Source organism: Lynx canadensis, chromosome A3, assembly GCF_007474595.2.
Source record: "Lynx canadensis isolate LIC74 chromosome A3, mLynCan4.pri.v2, whole genome shotgun sequence".
In the NCBI taxonomy this organism is placed as follows: domain Eukaryota; kingdom Metazoa; phylum Chordata; class Mammalia; order Carnivora; family Felidae; genus Lynx; species Lynx canadensis.
This window is the reverse complement of record NC_044305.1, coordinates 73,928,674-73,945,785: the sequence shown is the minus strand read 5'-3', so window position 1 is coordinate 73,945,785 and position 17,112 is coordinate 73,928,674. Positions and strand designations below refer to the sequence as shown.

At 37.6% G+C, this 17,112-nt stretch overlaps 1 protein-coding gene across 2 annotated transcripts in view; it reads left to right on the top strand.

Moving 5' to 3' along the window:
- EFEMP1 (EGF containing fibulin extracellular matrix protein 1) overlaps nt 1-10,878 on the top strand; it is a 60,501-nt gene extending 49,623 nt beyond the window's left edge. For both annotated transcript variants that reach the window (XM_030310642.2, XM_032592645.1), the window contains 4 exons: nt 153-272; nt 4,576-4,699; nt 4,783-4,978; nt 9,484-10,878. In XM_030310642.2, coding sequence (XP_030166502.1) covers nt 153-272; nt 4,576-4,699; nt 4,783-4,978; nt 9,484-9,645 — 602 coding nt within the window. In that variant the 3' untranslated portion in view covers nt 9,646-10,878. The remainder of the gene's footprint in view (nt 1-152; nt 273-4,575; nt 4,700-4,782; nt 4,979-9,483) is intronic.
- Nucleotides 10,879-17,112: the final 6,234 nt, after the last annotated feature.

Below are 17,112 nucleotides of genomic sequence, written 5' to 3'. Positions count from 1 at the left end.
ATAATTTTCCTTTGAGCTTCTTATAAAGTATTATATTTCTGTTTTAGAGTTTATAGTATTTTTACCCTCTTACCTTATCTTTAAAAATATTACCAAAGTAGTGACCTGTACGTTTTTCAACTCTGTGTCCTTGCTCTTATCTAATTCAACAGATATTGATGAATGCAGAACCTCAAGCTACCTGTGTCAATATCAGTGTGTCAATGAACCTGGGAAATTCTCGTGTATGTGCCCCCAGGGATACCAAGTGGTGAGAAGTAGAACATGTCAAGGTAAGCTTATTGTTTTCCTATCTGTTAAGTGTTCATTTTTAACCAGGAAAAGCAGGGACAGAGTTACAGGATTCTCTACCATAGACTTTCATTTTTTCCATCTTGCATATAATTTGAACTCTTTTTTCCCTTGCTCATCATCCATTATGCAAATCTCATCAAAAGGGTATTATTCAGTTACCACTGACTTTTTTGAAATTTAAAGTAATTATTTTTCTTTCTTAAGATGTAATTTTAATAAAATACTGATATCTCTTCTATATAGCCTATATAATCTCTATGATACACATCTTTTAATCACCAACCCAAAAAGATTCAATTATTAAAGTATCTTGCCATGAGTTTGAGTCCAGAGAATAAACTTAATATGTGGGTTAGGCAAACCTCAAACTAGTCTCAATTCTCTAAAATACCAAGATTATAAATTGGGTAGTAATTTAGGTACTGAGAAAATCAGCCTCATGTGTCTTAAAATGAGCTTGAATTCTTCAGCAAAAAAACCCTATAGATCCAAAAATAGCTAATATCCTAGGGTCCAGTTTTAAAATAAACATTCAGGTAATCTTCACACCTATACACCTCCAATGCTACAATGTCGTTTAAAATTTCTTTAACAGGGAAAAGATTTGCTTGGATAGAACCAAAAGTATAGATAATCCTAGAAAGGCTAGTATAAACCCCTACATTTACATAAAGCAGTGAACAAGTAAAAAAAAAAATGACTAAACTTGAAGACAGAAAATCTGAGTCCTAGTCTTCTATGTAATTCTGAACAAATTATGAAAATCTTTGACCATTAACTTTGGAAAAGGGAGTTGTGAGAATGAAATGAAATAATATACATAAAAATTATAAAGCCTTACATAAACTATAAAGCCTTACAATCCAAGATTTTTTTAAGTTTATTTATTTTGATGGAGCGGGGAGAGAGAACAAGCAGGGGAGGGGCAGAAAGAAAGGAAGAGAGAGAATCCCAAGCAGACTCTGCACTGATAGCATAGAGCCCAATGCAGGGCTCGATCTCACATACAGTGAGATCATGACATGAGCCAAAATCAAAAATTAGATGCTTAACCGACTGAGCCACCCAGGCACCCCCAAGATGTTCTTGTAACATGTACTTAGCCATGTAAGTGACTAGTAGCAAATCTTCTCTAGAGAGTCCTTTTTAATCAGAACTGGGAAAGGACATACAGGAGCAATAAATCCTTCAAGAAAGGAAAAGACCAAGGAAAGGAGACACTAGGGATTCTCAGTCTATATCATGATTTTATAGGAAAATATTAATTCACCGGAACACCCAGGACCTGCGGTTTTATAGTATGCATATGGCCATTCAACTAGACTCCATCTACTAAATATGAGCATAATCAGAATGGCATTCATTGCACAATGAACCCCTTTAATCCCCTTTCCAGGTTACTGGGGACTTTAATGTTAATTGTGGGAAAACATTGCATTCCAATGATTTTGTTTTTTAAAGCCTAACTAAGACTTTTAACATGAATATTACACGGAGGAAAATGTTAGCCAGTGGGATGTCCTAACCAATTTCCCTGGAGTCCTGCAAAAAAATGTCTATGTGTTTTTTTATCACAAATGGATTTGATCCTCAGCAAAAGACAGAAGCAAATTAACATACAGTGGAATCTTACCTGCTTACTCTAGTATATGAAAACATTTCAGTTACAACTAAAGGTGAAAAATGCACTAGAATTGCAAATAAGGGATTCATGAGTGTTGTATCTTGAAGATATGCAGCTTCAGAATGTTTGGCTAAGCCAAAAACATTTTTTATAAGAGAGACTTAACATTCTTTTAAGGTACAAAGCAATTGGTTTTCTCCACTAAAATCATCTCTTCCCAACGTCGTCCATAGACTAAAGTAAAAACGAAAGAGTTCAGATTCTTACCTTTACACAAAAAGCTCATTTTGAGGATGAAATAACTGTTCTCATTTCCACAGCCTTGCAAAAATGAAAACACTGTGTGTGTTTGGATGGGGTGGGGGAGGCCACAGAGAAGGAGAAAGACAGAGAAACAGAGAGAATACACATACACACAGACACACATTCATCAAATATTTTAATACTATTAATAATTTCTGAAAAACATTCCAGAATGATTAAGGTGTTAATTATGCTAGGCTCTAAATTAATGGAAGTAATAAATGAAATTATTACATAAAGTTTCCTTTTGCCCTTCTTGGTCTCCACATAACAAACCAGTCTTAGTTTTCCTTGTAGCTAAACAGCATCTTTATTTTTCAGAGGAGTGAAGAATATTGAAAGGACAAGTTGATTGTAATTTCTTCTAAGGGATCTAAATTCTTTCTTTAGCCATAGCCACTCCAAAAGAAGACACTTCTTATAACTGACTCTTGGAAACTCTTGGAAACTTCCAGTCTCTCTTGGGTTCCAGATAGCTTTGGCCAGTTTGGAAGGGAAAAATACATTTTTTTTTCCTCCAAAGACAAGGCATGGAATTATTCTCATTTAGAGGATGCAGTATCTTACAGTGGAAAGATGCCTGTCACTAACTGTATGAACTTGGGCAACTTACTTAACCCTTATCTGTTTTCTTCCATGTCAAATAGAGATAATATCTTTCTCACCTATGTCTACATGATTTGTGTGAAGAACAACTTAGTTCAATTTAATATTTCTTAAAAGCCAGGTGCCCCTGAGTTACATTAATGCTAGGTGATGAAGGGATATAAAGATGGATACTACAGCCCTGCCCTCAAGGGGTTTATAAGCTAATGGAAGGGTTAAGACAAACATGTAGATTTCAATAATGCAAAGCAGAGAGCAACAAAGGTCTCCCAAAAGAACATGAGGTATGAGATTCTGAATAGGAAAAACAGATTAAATCCCAGCAACTAGCCCATTGCTGGCTTGCAGCAGGGATTCAGTAAATTACTTATGGAATGAGTAAATTAATGAATGAACGTACCTGATTATGAGGAGGAATGATTCAGAAAGGCTTATATTGAATAAAATCTAAATCATTATTCAAATGTAACAGGAGATTAGACATAGCCAGGGATGTTAACATTAATATAATTTCTCGTTGCTGTTGTGTTGTAAATATAATGGCTCTCCAGTGAAAGTGTTCTCTCAGATGTCATATGAAGGCTCCTAATTCCCAAATCTAAAACCAGTCCTTGTCCAGCCTGGCCTTTCTGTGGCCCTCTTTTTCTGGGGCTCTCTTCCCTTCTGGCTTCCTCACACTGCCTCTTCTCTGGGTTGCCTCTCATCAGAGCCCCTTCTTATTTCCCCTTCTAACACACTGTCTCTAAATAGCTATCTATGCTGCCCAAGGTGGAACACTTCATAGCTTCACTTCTTGTGTTATGCTTCCTCCAGACAGTGTCATCCACTCCCAGAGCATCAAGTCTCCACCTGCATGCTGTACTCCACCCGCATGTCCACACCTCTAAGCGTCACCTCTTTTGGGAACTCCTGAGCCACACATTCAGATGCCCTCTCCATAGATTTTGCTTCCTGCTTTCTACACTGGAAGAACCTCCCTACCCCAACCGTGAAATCCTGTCTACCCACCACACTTCAAGGCCATACGGAGATGCCTCTTCCTTCCTGAAGCTTTTCTAACCCTCCAGGCAGAATTTAATTCCGCTTCTAATCTGCTAGTGCACATATCTATCTCTTGTTTAATTCCATTTTATTTTATAATTATTGCCATATCTGTATTCTTAACTAAATTACAATCTACCCAAGGGCAAGAACTGGTGTCTTTCACTTTTTTTTTTTTAATGTTTATTATTTATTTTTGAGAGACGTAGAGAGGGGTGTGTGTGTGTGTGTGTGTGTGTGTGCAAGCAGGGAAGGGGCAGAGAGAGAGGGAGACACAGAATCCGAAGCAGCCTCCAGGCTCTCAGCTGGTAGCACAGAGCCCCATGTGGGGCTCGAACTCATGAACCACAAGATCAAGACCTGAGCTGAAGTCAGATGCTTAACTGACTGAGCCACCCAGGCACCCCTCTTTCACTTTTTTATAAGTATGGCCAATGGCTAACATTTGGCTTTGAATTCAACAGATGAACAATAGGTGCTTGATAAAAAATATTCTCAAATGACACATACTAATCTGTCTAGGATGACTTAGCTACATCTGTCCTGAATTAAATGCAATGAATTAAATGCAAGTCCTACTCAGTCTTGTGTCTAAAAACAAATGAAATTAACCTAGATCCCCATATACCTCTTACCTTACAAAACCTGAATTTGCCACTTACACAATTTATTTACATCAGTAAATTCTTTTACCTATGTGTCTACAGATATAATGAGGTGTGAGACCACAAATGACTGTCGGGAAGATGAAATGTGTTGGAATTATCATGGTGGCTTCCGTTGTTACCCACGAAATCCTTGTCAAGATCCGTACATTCTAACATCAGAGAAGTAAGAGAAAATTAGAACTTTTGAAAGCAGGAAGCTTCTGGTCTTACCAGCCAAACTGGAAATATTTCTGTTTTTCTCTGCAGCCGATGTGTTTGCCCAGTCTCAAGTGCGGTGTGCCGAGAACTTCCCCAGTCCATAGTCTACAAATACATGAGCATCCGATCTGATAGGTCTGTGCCATCAGACATCTTCCAGATACAGGCCACAACCATTTATGCCAATACTATCAATACTTTTCGGATTAAATCTGGAAATGAAAATGGAGAGTTCTACCTAAGAGTGAGTACACTGAGGGCAGCCATAGTTGTTGGGAAAAGTGCAAGTTTGCTGTTGCTGTTTGGTGGTATTCACTTGGAAGGAAAGCTAACATTTAAAGAGTTTTTATGTGCAAGCATTGTGTAAGGTCTTCCTGTGTGCATTATCTCGTTTAATCCCCTTGGTAACACTGTCAGAGAGATACTAACATTTCATCTCCATCTCTATAGAAAAGTGAGACTCAGATTTAGGAGCTTCTCTAAAGTCACTCAGAAACCGAGTTGAAGACTCTAATGGAGTTGTGTGTGACCTACAGAACACAAGCCTACACAAACACACATACCCCAAATAGATACCACAAATCAGTGATAGTTATTCAATTGTACATAGAAAAATTAATTCCTGGAGAACTTTTCAGAAACTATAAATTCCTTGTCACACCTGCAAAATTATTTCCATTCACACTAAAACTGAAACCTGGAAGTCCCTGAAAAATGACCCCAACCCCCTGCACCAAATGTGCCAGGAGTTGTACCATTGTTGCCAAACCTCCAGGCACACAATGTGAGGTCACCTTTGTGTTTTCCATTTCTTTCACTGCCTAGATGAAATCTCTCTCTAAATTCTGCTATTTCTTTCTTCACAGTATCTCCTGGATTATCTTTGCTTCCCCATGCCCCTGCCTCTCTTCCTTTAAACTGGCTCTCACCACCCCCTCATCCTTCCAAGGGCTTCCGAGCAGATCTCCCTGACTCTGATGCCTCAGCCTTCCAGGCCCCCTGCAAAGGCTCAAAAAGTTCATTTTAGGTTAAAATTCTGACATATTTCAAATACGGCTCACCACTTCATGTGAAAATGATGGCACCCCACCAAGCAGTTTGCAGGGTTACGGTAACTATTTCACGCTAAGGATGTTATTCATCCAGTTACAATTTTCTCAAAACTCCTTTGGGCACTCTTCATTTTTAACCAAATTTTAAAGTCAATATTTCATTTTGAGAACATGAAAAGTAAATTGGGAAATTCATCTTTGTGGTGAAGTTTACAGATTTTTAATGTTTACATGTTTATCCTGTTCTTTGATATTTTAAGTTCCTTTCCAACTCCAGAATTATGTGATTCTGTTTCTTTGCCAGTAAATTAGAAATGATTAATTTCTTATGACCAACTTCTGAAGAGAAAAAATCCAACCCCAAATCTATTGCTATTCTTTTTTTCTAACAGCTAAGAATAAACTTCTTTAACATTTGATGCTTTCAATTTGAGATATACTAGATATTTGTAAGACGTTTACTCTAAATGAATTTCACACAGTTCAGATAATACCAATTTAATAATTCTAGCCCAAACAAATGACATTATTTGTAACCCATGGCAATAAAACAGGTTCATCTCAAAATCTTTTTAAAAAATAACTTTCCATTTGCAACTTTCAGCTATAGTTTAAGAAAATAAAATTTCTAGCATAATGCGACAGTTAAGCAAAAGTTCCAGCATGTTATTTCCTTGCAATAAACATAGCAGTTCACAAGTTTTATGATTCATAGCAGTGCATTTATCGACTTGATATTTTCAATATAAATTCTCACAGTGTTTTTCTCAAGTAAAATCTTTTTTTCCCATAAGTGATATAAAACATTGCCATTTTTATAATCCCAGACTAAATTTAAATTATTTAAAACAAAAATTATTTGAAATAAAAAGCCATTCTAAGATTATTTCTTATCACGTAATTCAAAAAGTAGCGGGGTTAAATGCTACAAAATTTCTCCACTGAAAACCCACCTGTGTAGAAGGCATGAGTCAATCATCAGGCCTTAATTAAGCACCTACTGTACCCTCAGACCGATGTGAGGTGTATGTAATACACTCTTATTTTAAACAGCTTTAAATATTGCTGTGTGGCGAAAGTTAACACCTTTGGGCAGGGAAAGGGAGCAATTTTATGTCTAATTCCGTGGTCCAAGACATCAAAGAATTAATGTTGGCTGGAATAGACAAAGAATGTTTTTTGGTGGTCATGATACTGGACCTGGTCTTTGAAGATTCTAAGATATAGGATTTTACTTATATTCCTTTTCGGAGAATACTGAGAAAACCTTCTTCCCTGGAAAAGGGGACATATTATAAAGAAGTAGTACACAAACTAGAAGGCAGAATACCATCCTCCCCAACCATACCACCCAGTATCTATGCCTTACTGAGCCTATTTTCTTCATAGCCTTTATCACCACTTTGCATAGTATTCATTGGTCTATGTCATGCACTACAGTATGGGTGTAATGAAAACAGACTTCCCCTGTTGATTCACTCTTCTATACTCAGCACATGGAATGTACCTGGCACTTGGCAGGGGCTCAAAAAATATTTTTAAATGAAAGAATTAATTCAACCAAAGCCTTCAAGGAATTACTATTACCTTCAAGGGGCAAGCACCTGCTGGATTCTAGAGACACAACAGTGAATGAAACCAAGCCAATCCCTACCCCAGTGGAGGTCATAGTCAAGACACTGAGCAAGTGCTCACAGTTATGCTGAATGTTACAATAGGGAGTTGCAAGTGCACTTGGATGCCTAACAGGTCAACTGCTAAGAAGATAGTAATGGTCTGGAAGCCTCCTGAAAGAAGTGGACTTAAGCTGAAGACTAGCAATTAAAGACTAGCAAATAGAAGGAATAAAAGCAGTCCAGTGGTCTGAAACTCCAAGTGCTGTCAGTGGAGTGGCTTGAGAGAATCCTAGAGAGATGAGCAGGGCCTTAGGGATCATATTAAGGATTCAAGTAGAGAAGTTGCTATTGGATTATCATGTTAAAAATGATGCCAATGCAGAGCCTGGATTGGAGTAGGACAAGAATAGAAATGAAAAGACTAGTTAGTAGTTCAAGAGATGCAGTACTAGTGTGGTAGTGGTAGCAGTGAGTCCAAAAACAGTGAACAGATTTATGAAGATATAGGAAGAACTATATGAGTTGGTAAGTCATTTGCTATGGGGAAGTGGAGGAGGAGGAATCACCAAAGATAACCTCCAAAGATAAGTTTCTGCCTTAAGCAATAGTAAATGGTGGTGGTGCCATTTATTAAGATAGGGAAGAAGGAACCAGTGTGGAGAGGAAGGTGAGTTCAGTTTGTACATGCTTTAAGTTTGGACCCTTCCCCTACTTTTCTGAAACCACTGAGACCAACAGACATGAATTACCTGAATTTCCCACTCACCCCTGCAAATTAAGTTCATGTGTCCCCCTTCTTACCTTCTCCCTTGAGTTTTTCCAAGATGAGGTTTCACTTCTGTCAATCAAGGCCAATCCACCACCTGTATTTTTCCTTCCATCTCCTCTAGAACCTTGCTCCATCGAACTCCCATTTACCTCCTACGTTTTCAACTTGCCTCCCTCTAGATGTTGCCCTTGTTCTCCTCTCCTTTCCCAGCCAAGGTTCTTAAAGCACAGCCTGTAAACACAGTCTCTGCTTTCTCACCTCCTGGTCACCTTTCTATCTTCTGTTCCCATTACCCTACTGAAGTTGCTCTGAAAAAAAAAAAAGCCACCAATGACATCCGTACTGCTAAATCCAGAGGGCGTTTTTCAGTTCCAGTCTCCCTCAGCCTCACTACTCTGTTGGACACTGCTGGCATTCATTTGCTTCCCATTTAATCATCTGCTTCTTCTCAGCTTCCCTCAATGGCTTCTCCTCTGCCTACTCCTTAAATATTGGCTTCTCCCAGATCCAGCCTTATCGCACATACATTCTGTCCCTTAGTTTAGTGTACACTCATTGAAGTGACTGCTAAATCCTAATCTTCTGTCTCTATCCCTGCTTTCCTCTGGCATTCAGATTCGCACATCTACTAACCTACCCCTCCAAACTCATCTCCTTCTACTCTCCAGCACTCATCACATTCTTCATCAGAATGAAACTGCATTCAGTTCTCCTCAACACACTTCTTAACAAAACTTCCAGTTATCTTTGGTGACTATCCTCACACATTCAAAAGCCTTTCCTCAATGCTTTAGGGTCCCTCCTCTTTTCCCCTGTATTTTTCACCTAGTGTATCTTCATACATACCCTACATAACCTCATATATCTTAGCATTTGCTATATTCTATTGAAATTAACTATTTACATGTCTCTTCACCTACTAGAATGTAAACAAATACATAATGCTAAGAAGTGAAAGATGATAATTTTGTTTAACAGTTCAAACATTATCACATTCTCACCTGAACTACAGTCTCTATAAAGACTGGTACTATCAATAAAAGTGAAGAGAAAAATTAATACTGAGGGATGTATAGAAAACACAGAACTATCAGAAAAGCAGGTCCCTGTAACTTGGAAGTAATGACTATTGTGTGGACAAGGGAAAAAGAAACAAGAAAGATTGAAACCAAGGCGGAGTTAAGTAGTGACTTTTATTCTACCCTCAAAATTCTTCGCCTAATTCTTATAGGATTAGGTATACTCACAAATAATAGAAATTGCAATTCAAGAAAAATTCTCCTCTCCCTCCCTCTTTTTTCTTTTATTTTAGCAAACAAGTCCTGTAAGTGCAATGCTTGTGCTGGTGAAGTCGTTATCAGGACCAAGAGAATATATCGTGGACCTGGAGATGCTAACAGTCAACAGTATAGGAACCTTCCGCACAAGCTCAGTGTTAAGATTGACAATAATAGTGGGGCCATTTTCTTTTTAGTCTTTTAAGAGTCCACTATAGGCATTTAAATCAGCCAAAGAATATTGTTACAATAAAGCACTATTTTATTTATAGACGTATCTAGTACATCTACATCTATATGCTGTACACTCACCAATAATTCAAACAATTACACCATGGTATAAAGTGGGCATTTAATCTGTAAAGATTCAAAGTTTGTCTTTATTACTGTATGTAAATTATACATTAATCCACTAAACTGGTCTTCTTCAAGAGAGCTAAGCATACTCTATCCAATGAAACTTGGATTCTTTTCTGTAAAAGTGGGACAAAGCAATGATTATCTTCTGTGGTGCTTAAGGAAACTTACTACAGCCCCACTGACAGTCTCATAAGGAGGCAGCCTCATAACATTGAACAGCATGCAAGTTCAAGGATGAATTTTTTAACTGCTTTGTAACAAAATGGAAAAAGTCAATAAAGATATATTTCTTTAGAAAATGAGGATCTGCCATATTTGTGTTGGTTTTTTATTTTCATTATCAGTGTAAACACAGTTGTTTATTACTTAGTAATAAATAATTATTGTATAATATGCTGGTTTCTGTTGAATATTTTAAATTTTGTCAGGAATTTTTTATTATGAATGTAAACAAAAAAGTAAGCAAAATTTCCAAAATGAATAAGGTAGCCATAGAACAATTATTATGTGAAGAAATATGCAGAGAGTAGATGAGAAAATAAATTATTTTTAAACCATAGTGGAGTTGACCTGAAGAAGCAAATTCAGTGTGTTCATCAGTTCAAGCTGCCATAATAAAATACTATAGACTGGGTGGCTTATAAATAACACAAATTTATTTCTCACAACCTAGGGCCTGGAAGTCTAAGATCAAAGTGCCAGCATGATCACGTTCTGGTGAGAGCTCTCCTCAGGGTTGCAAACTCATATCCTCCCATGGTATAAAGACAGGAGTGAGCTCTTTTGGGGTCCCTTTTATAAGAGCACTAATCTCATTCATGAGGGCTCCACCGTCATGACCTAATTATCTCTCAAAGGCCTCAGTTCCTAATACTATCACATTGGAAGTGGATTTGGATTTCAACATGTAAATTTGGGGAGGACACAAACATTCGATCCTTAACACTCGGTAAATGTAAGAACATCCCTGAATTCAGGACTTCCACAGGATGTGGAACAAAATGAAGAAAAGGTATTGTACTGAGGAAGTTTTAGTTTCTGAATAAAATTAAAATTCTAAGACTTCACTTATAACTAAAATTTCTCATCTTTATTTCTGACGCTCACAGAGGAATAAAATGGAAATTGTTCTTCTTCTTGGCATCCAGAGTGACAGTGAACTAAAGCAAATTATCCTCCTTCTGAGTTCAATGAAAAGGTTTTATGTCTTGTTTAAAGTGTAACTGCTTCTCTTTGATGTATTATATTTTTTAAATAAAAATAAATATTCTTTTAGAGGATCACTCTATCTTTGGAAGTTTTTTAAAGGTAACCAGTAACAGCCAATATAATTTTGTCTGGGAAAAAATTAGTTATAGCTGCCAGAGCAAGAACAACCATTTGATTTTTTTAAGAGATAATCTAGGAGATAAGGAAACAAAAAGACTGCTAAAATCATGCCCCAAAAAGGTGTGCAGCCAATTTTCTCTTACATCCCGTTTGAAAGCACATATGAATAACTTCTGACCCCCAGGTAACCTCGACACTGAAACAAGTGTTTCTCAAAGAGTTGACTAAATGTGCAGTAATTGTCAAAAGGAAAGTTCACCAAGAAATCAAGAAACAAAACAAACTTCCTGTGTGAGCAGAGGATGGGCTTTTGTTAAAGGGGCACAGAAACAGTGATGAGAGAATAGGTCTAACCAAGAGCCATATGAGGAAGCAGAATAAACAGCCAGCCACAACACAGCAGGATGGTTGAGTGCGTTGTTCACTCCATCTGCATGATCACTTTCAGTCCAGATAAGTTAAGACTTGATTTAAACTTTTCTGTTTTAATCAGTCTATTGATTTTTCTACATGTAGTCACAGTTCTCAAGTCAGTTATGGGAATGGTGAGAGTTTAAAAAGAAAGTTTAAGATCTTCTTCCAACAGATTTTTGTGCTTAAATAAGGAGGCAAGGTCTTATCTGTGACTCCACAGAGGATTATAGAAGAAACAGGAATTTCTCGGAAATATTTATACATAAGCCCTGACCCTCCACCCCCACCTCTAAACAGACATATATCTTCTATAATTATATATATTATTATATAATTATATGTTATATATTATAGAACATATATTATAGGATAATATATTTTATATATTATAGAATAATATATTTTATATATTATACATAAATATATAAATTATTTCTGTATTACATAATTAATGTATAAAACATTATATAATATGTAATAATTTATATATGTTTTTATAATAATAATAAAATAATAGTGTATATATATGTATATTTGGGACATATAGAAACCATTAACTGCAGGCAAGATGGCTGCCCTTTCATCCCAAAGCCTAGCCCTATTCACACATCATAAACACATGAAAAGGGTTGATATAGTGAAGAGTCACAGAATTCCTTTTTTTTAATTGTAAAATACACATCCAATTCACCATTTTAAAGTGTACAACTAAGTGCCATCTCGTACATTACATTGTCATGCAAATATCAACACTATCTAGTTTCATACCTATTATAAACCCCATATCCATTAGCAGTCACTCCTCATTCCCCAACCCACAAGCACTGATAGGAGTTACCACTAGTCTACTTTCTGTCCGTGGATTTGCTATTCTGAACATTTCATACAAATAGAATTATACAATAGGTGCCCTTTTGTGTCTGGCTTCTTTCACTTATCATAGTGTTTCAAAGTTCAGCCATTTTGTAGCATGTACTTCCATATTTCATCCCTTTTATGACCGAATAATATTCCATGTATTACCACACTTGATCCATTTGATGTTGGCAGACCAGGTCCAAGGACCCAGAGGGGCTTCTGCAGGGCCAGCCAAGAGGGTCCTTGGCTTTGCACAGGATGGAAATCAAACATGAGCCAGCAAGAAGTGAGAGCAGAGTTAATTGAAGATATAGAGAGAGAAGATACAGATGGAGTGTCTGGGAAATCCAGAAAAGAAAGGAGAGCATCTGGTCTTTGCTTGGGGTCTGGGGATTTTTACTGAGGATTGCGGTCCGGTGTACGTGTCCTCTCAGGCATCCAGGGACTGGTTAGAATAAAGACAAGGGCCCAGGTGTCATTCCTTGGAAGCAGGGGGTCTTAGTGTCAAGAAGTCAAACTCCGTTGGTCTAGAACATACATATGATGCCTTCCTCCCGTCATTCTCACTTGGTCCTTCTTTAGATGTTATCTATTCTAAAGAAATCCTTAACTCCTTGTTCCTTACAAGAAGGACATACACTACATCCTGTGGCACATGTAAAGTGGGGGGTGCAGGTTGCAGCAAGAATAAAAGTTGAAAAAGGAGCAAAAAACAAATTTTTCTGGAATCCTTCATTTTCCCTGTCTCATATTCATCAGTTGATAGACATCAGTTGTTTCCACCAGCAATTCCTTTTTATCTTACCTATCAAAAGGAAACGGATTTCTAGGTGACTCATCCACTCATTTCACAGCCTAAATCACCCATTCTTAGTTTCATTTTTAACTAAAAAAAAAAAAATAGCAAGTGAAAAAAATTTTGTTTTTCAATTCACAGAAGCAAAATCCTGGAAAGAACTTTGGAAAGCTAACACATGAGCTCCCTTACAGATACAACCATTCAAAGCAACATAAAAATCTCATGTTCTCTTTTTAATGTAATTTGAAATTCAAAATAAAGTAAACATCTTCACTAAAAACAAACCAAAGCAGTAAGACAAAGACCTGCTTTGTTTTCAAACTACACATGACTCCCTCCCCCCTTCCTCTGTGAGAATCACTGATTTAAACCAGCTCCCCTAGATGGGAATTACAAGAAAAATTCATCTTCAGAGTCATTATTATTCAGGAGCAAACATTTATTGAGCAACTTCTATGGTAACCCCTTGCAACATTTAAGAGTGTGATGTAGTAGAGAAGAACCAGGATTCTAGACTCCATTCTAACATTAACTACTTGTGAGACTTCGCTCTTGGGGCCCTGGGTTTTTCTTTACCCATAAAACTGAGATATCGACACCAGAGCTGTTTTTCACTTTTTAAAAATGTTTATTTATTTTGAAAGAGAGACAGACAGACAGAATGAGCAGGGAAGTTGCAGAGAGAGAGAGGGAGACAGCATCAAAGCAGGCTCTAGGCTCTGAGGTGTCAGCATGGAGCCCAACACGGGTCTCAAACCCACGAACCATGAGATCATTACGTGAGCCTAAGTCGGACACTTAACCAACTGAGCCACCCAGGTGCCCCTTCAGTTTTAACAACTATAACTAACCCCACCCCTGGGCTGCATTGAGAGATAAAGTGGCTCAATTTGCCAAATTTTTCAAAGCATCTGAACATTCCTTGTATGCAATGGCTACTGGGAAGCACTGGGCCTTGGTGGGAGAGAAAACTAATAGTTTCCTCCCCACAACAGGTCTTCACAATGTGGGTTTGTTATGGAGGTAAAGAACCAAATTAGCTACAAATTTTTAAATTACAATTCAAAGTAATTCTTTTTTTACTATTCAAGCTGTTAAATTATGCATGTTTTTGCTCCTTTTCACCTATACTGAAATATAAAAACTCATGTTAAATTAAAAGTCATTTTGCCTTGTTTCATCAGTGAAAACATCCAGCCATGGGTTCCCACACTTCCAAACATGCTTCCAGGGAAATACGTATATTCTTAGTAAGTCTCAGGAATGAGGTCACAACTAGTTGTTTCCATCACTTCACCATTCTGTTACTATACCTGGGCTCAGAGACTTCCATGCTCTTCGAATGGACAGTTACATTCTGACAGTGATTACGAAAGGCCTCTTGGTTGTTAAGATTGCCTCAAAACAGAGTACATTCCCTTCAGGTGCCAAATTTCCCTCTTGACTAATCTCATTGACAACTTGTAATCTCCACCCTCTCCAAACATAAAATCTCTTATTACATGCACTTCTTTTTAACAATAATAATAGGAATCTAAATTTAGATGCCACCTAGTCAAATCATCTCATTTTTAAGACTTGCTCAAGGTCACAGTTTGTTGAGCAACACTGCTGTGCCTAGAATGCAGGTCTTCTGACTTAGATTAGAGCTCTTTTCATTGGCCAAACTCCAAATTCCAACACCAACAAGCAATCGCTCTTCTTCCTGCAAAGCATCCACCCCAAATCATGGACCAGCTTTGCTGATTGTCATGACCAGTTGTCACCACTGCTGTTATGTGCAATTGTGTTGAAATAACACAGATACCAACCTGATTCTGATTTATTCTCTTAAACTTTAGCTGACTTGTTCTCTTTAAAAGCTCCAGAGAGGCAGAAGTAATTGTGCTACACAAAATACTCCTAAACTCTAGAAACTCAAAATCAAGAACCAGTCATGTAGACATTACTATACTGGAAAGGACAGCAATTCCCAAAAGATAAAGTCCATTACTAAAGATCCAGATGTAGTTCTCTGCATGGAAGAGCTTTGAGAGCAACAGTGGTGAGGAGGGAATGAGGCTGACGCTCTCCTGGCTCAGAAGCTGAGCCAAAAAGACTCTGTAAGAGTCCTTTCATAGGATTTGTGTAAGATAAGAAGCTAATGTAAAGATTACTGCCATTCCTTGACACCAGGTAATATTCATTAGGTGATTTTTAAAGGAAGAAACAATGAACATCATCACCTGGAATAAGATAAGATGACTCATTTTATTAACAACTCAGTCCTCAGTGGGGCTTTTAGTTCTTTCACAATATGTTTAAACAAAAATGGCAAAACAAGTAGGGCTTTTTTATTGTAATTTAATAATGTAAATATTGAAGGGTAGAAATCAACTGGAAACCAATCCCCATGTCTAATAAATATAATCGTCTCTACCACTTTGCCTCTACAAGGGAGATGTTTTGGTGAATCCAAATGATGGAAATAGAAAGATCATTCAGAAAGACCACCTGAACATAGCCCAGTGGGATTATTATTTTTGGGGAAGCCTCACAAATACAAGTTTATTGTTGAATCCTGTTTCCATGACTCCAAGGAGTTGCTTATGTTTTGAATAGCCATGTATGCTTCTAACTTCTAACTCTTCTTTTAAAATATAGAACAGCTGCTGGCCTGCTCATATGGTATGCATAAGAAGTCCACAAGGGACAAAACCTTCCATTAATATGTCGAATTATTTTTAACAGACTTATATTTCTATCCCGAATCATCATCTCAGAAGGATGGCACGTTTCCATACTCCCAGCTGGGGGGAGCACCTGCAAAATACAAACCCAAACTGTGACACATCTGGTACCAAAAAACTGATCTTGTTTCATCTGGCCAGCAGACTAAAATATCAAGATCGTTGAACAGAAACAAGGCAAAAAGTTAACTGCCTCTCATATGTAGTCAACACAGATGTCTAGTTAAGCTGTTTATATTTTAAGTGCGTGTGTATGTTAACGGAGCACAGACCCCTTTCTTTAATAAGCCAGAGTTGGAATACAAACTCAAGAGAATTTTAAAGACCTGAATGTAAGAATTAAGTTCTTTTTTTTATCTCCCCATAGAAACCAAATTTCTGCAGAATCTCAGCATTATTTTTAAACAGATGCATATAACACAAATAAATAATTTTGTTGAGTTTTTTTGGTATCTCCAAATTATTTATTTCCTTTAAAAACTGTATTCCATGTTTTTCTATTTTAATATTTAGATTCCATTTCTTTAAGTGGTAAATTACTTGCGTGTGACTTAAGCCAGGTATCTTGGTTTGTGTTACCCTCACACAAGAATTGAGTGTGGGTAGTTTGAGAGGTTAACTCAGAAACAACAGGCAAGGAAGTAGGGAAAATGAGTCCAGGAAAGGAGAGATGCCAATAAATGAGTGAGATAATGAGTAGATCACTTCTATGGGAAACTGGTACACATTTCCTTTAGGATCCTCTGAGAAATTCTGTGGAACTCACCCCAAAATCATCCCACCAGGAGCTTCCTAGGCTGGGACATTTATCTACCAACTTCCAACCTCTTGTGAGGGCTGCCCCCAGGGGCACTAACACCACACCCACTTATAACTTAAAACTACCTGCAGGAGAGGGAGCTCCCTAGCACTGGAGAAAGCACAGGCAGACAAGAAGAGACACAGAGGCTTGATGTTGGATGCTGGCAGTGAGCTAGAAATTTCTACTGCAGCCCCCAGTAAACCCATGTGGCTGAAGGAATTGGGGGAGGCATGAAAATCTGCTGACTGAGGTCAGCACACTGTGTGATGAGTCTGACATCTGAAGCACATGTAACTGGCCTGATGGCTTCAAATCACATGAACCTCTTCCTGGACTTTTCCTGGTGGTTCTCCATCTTTTTTTTTCTCTTTCT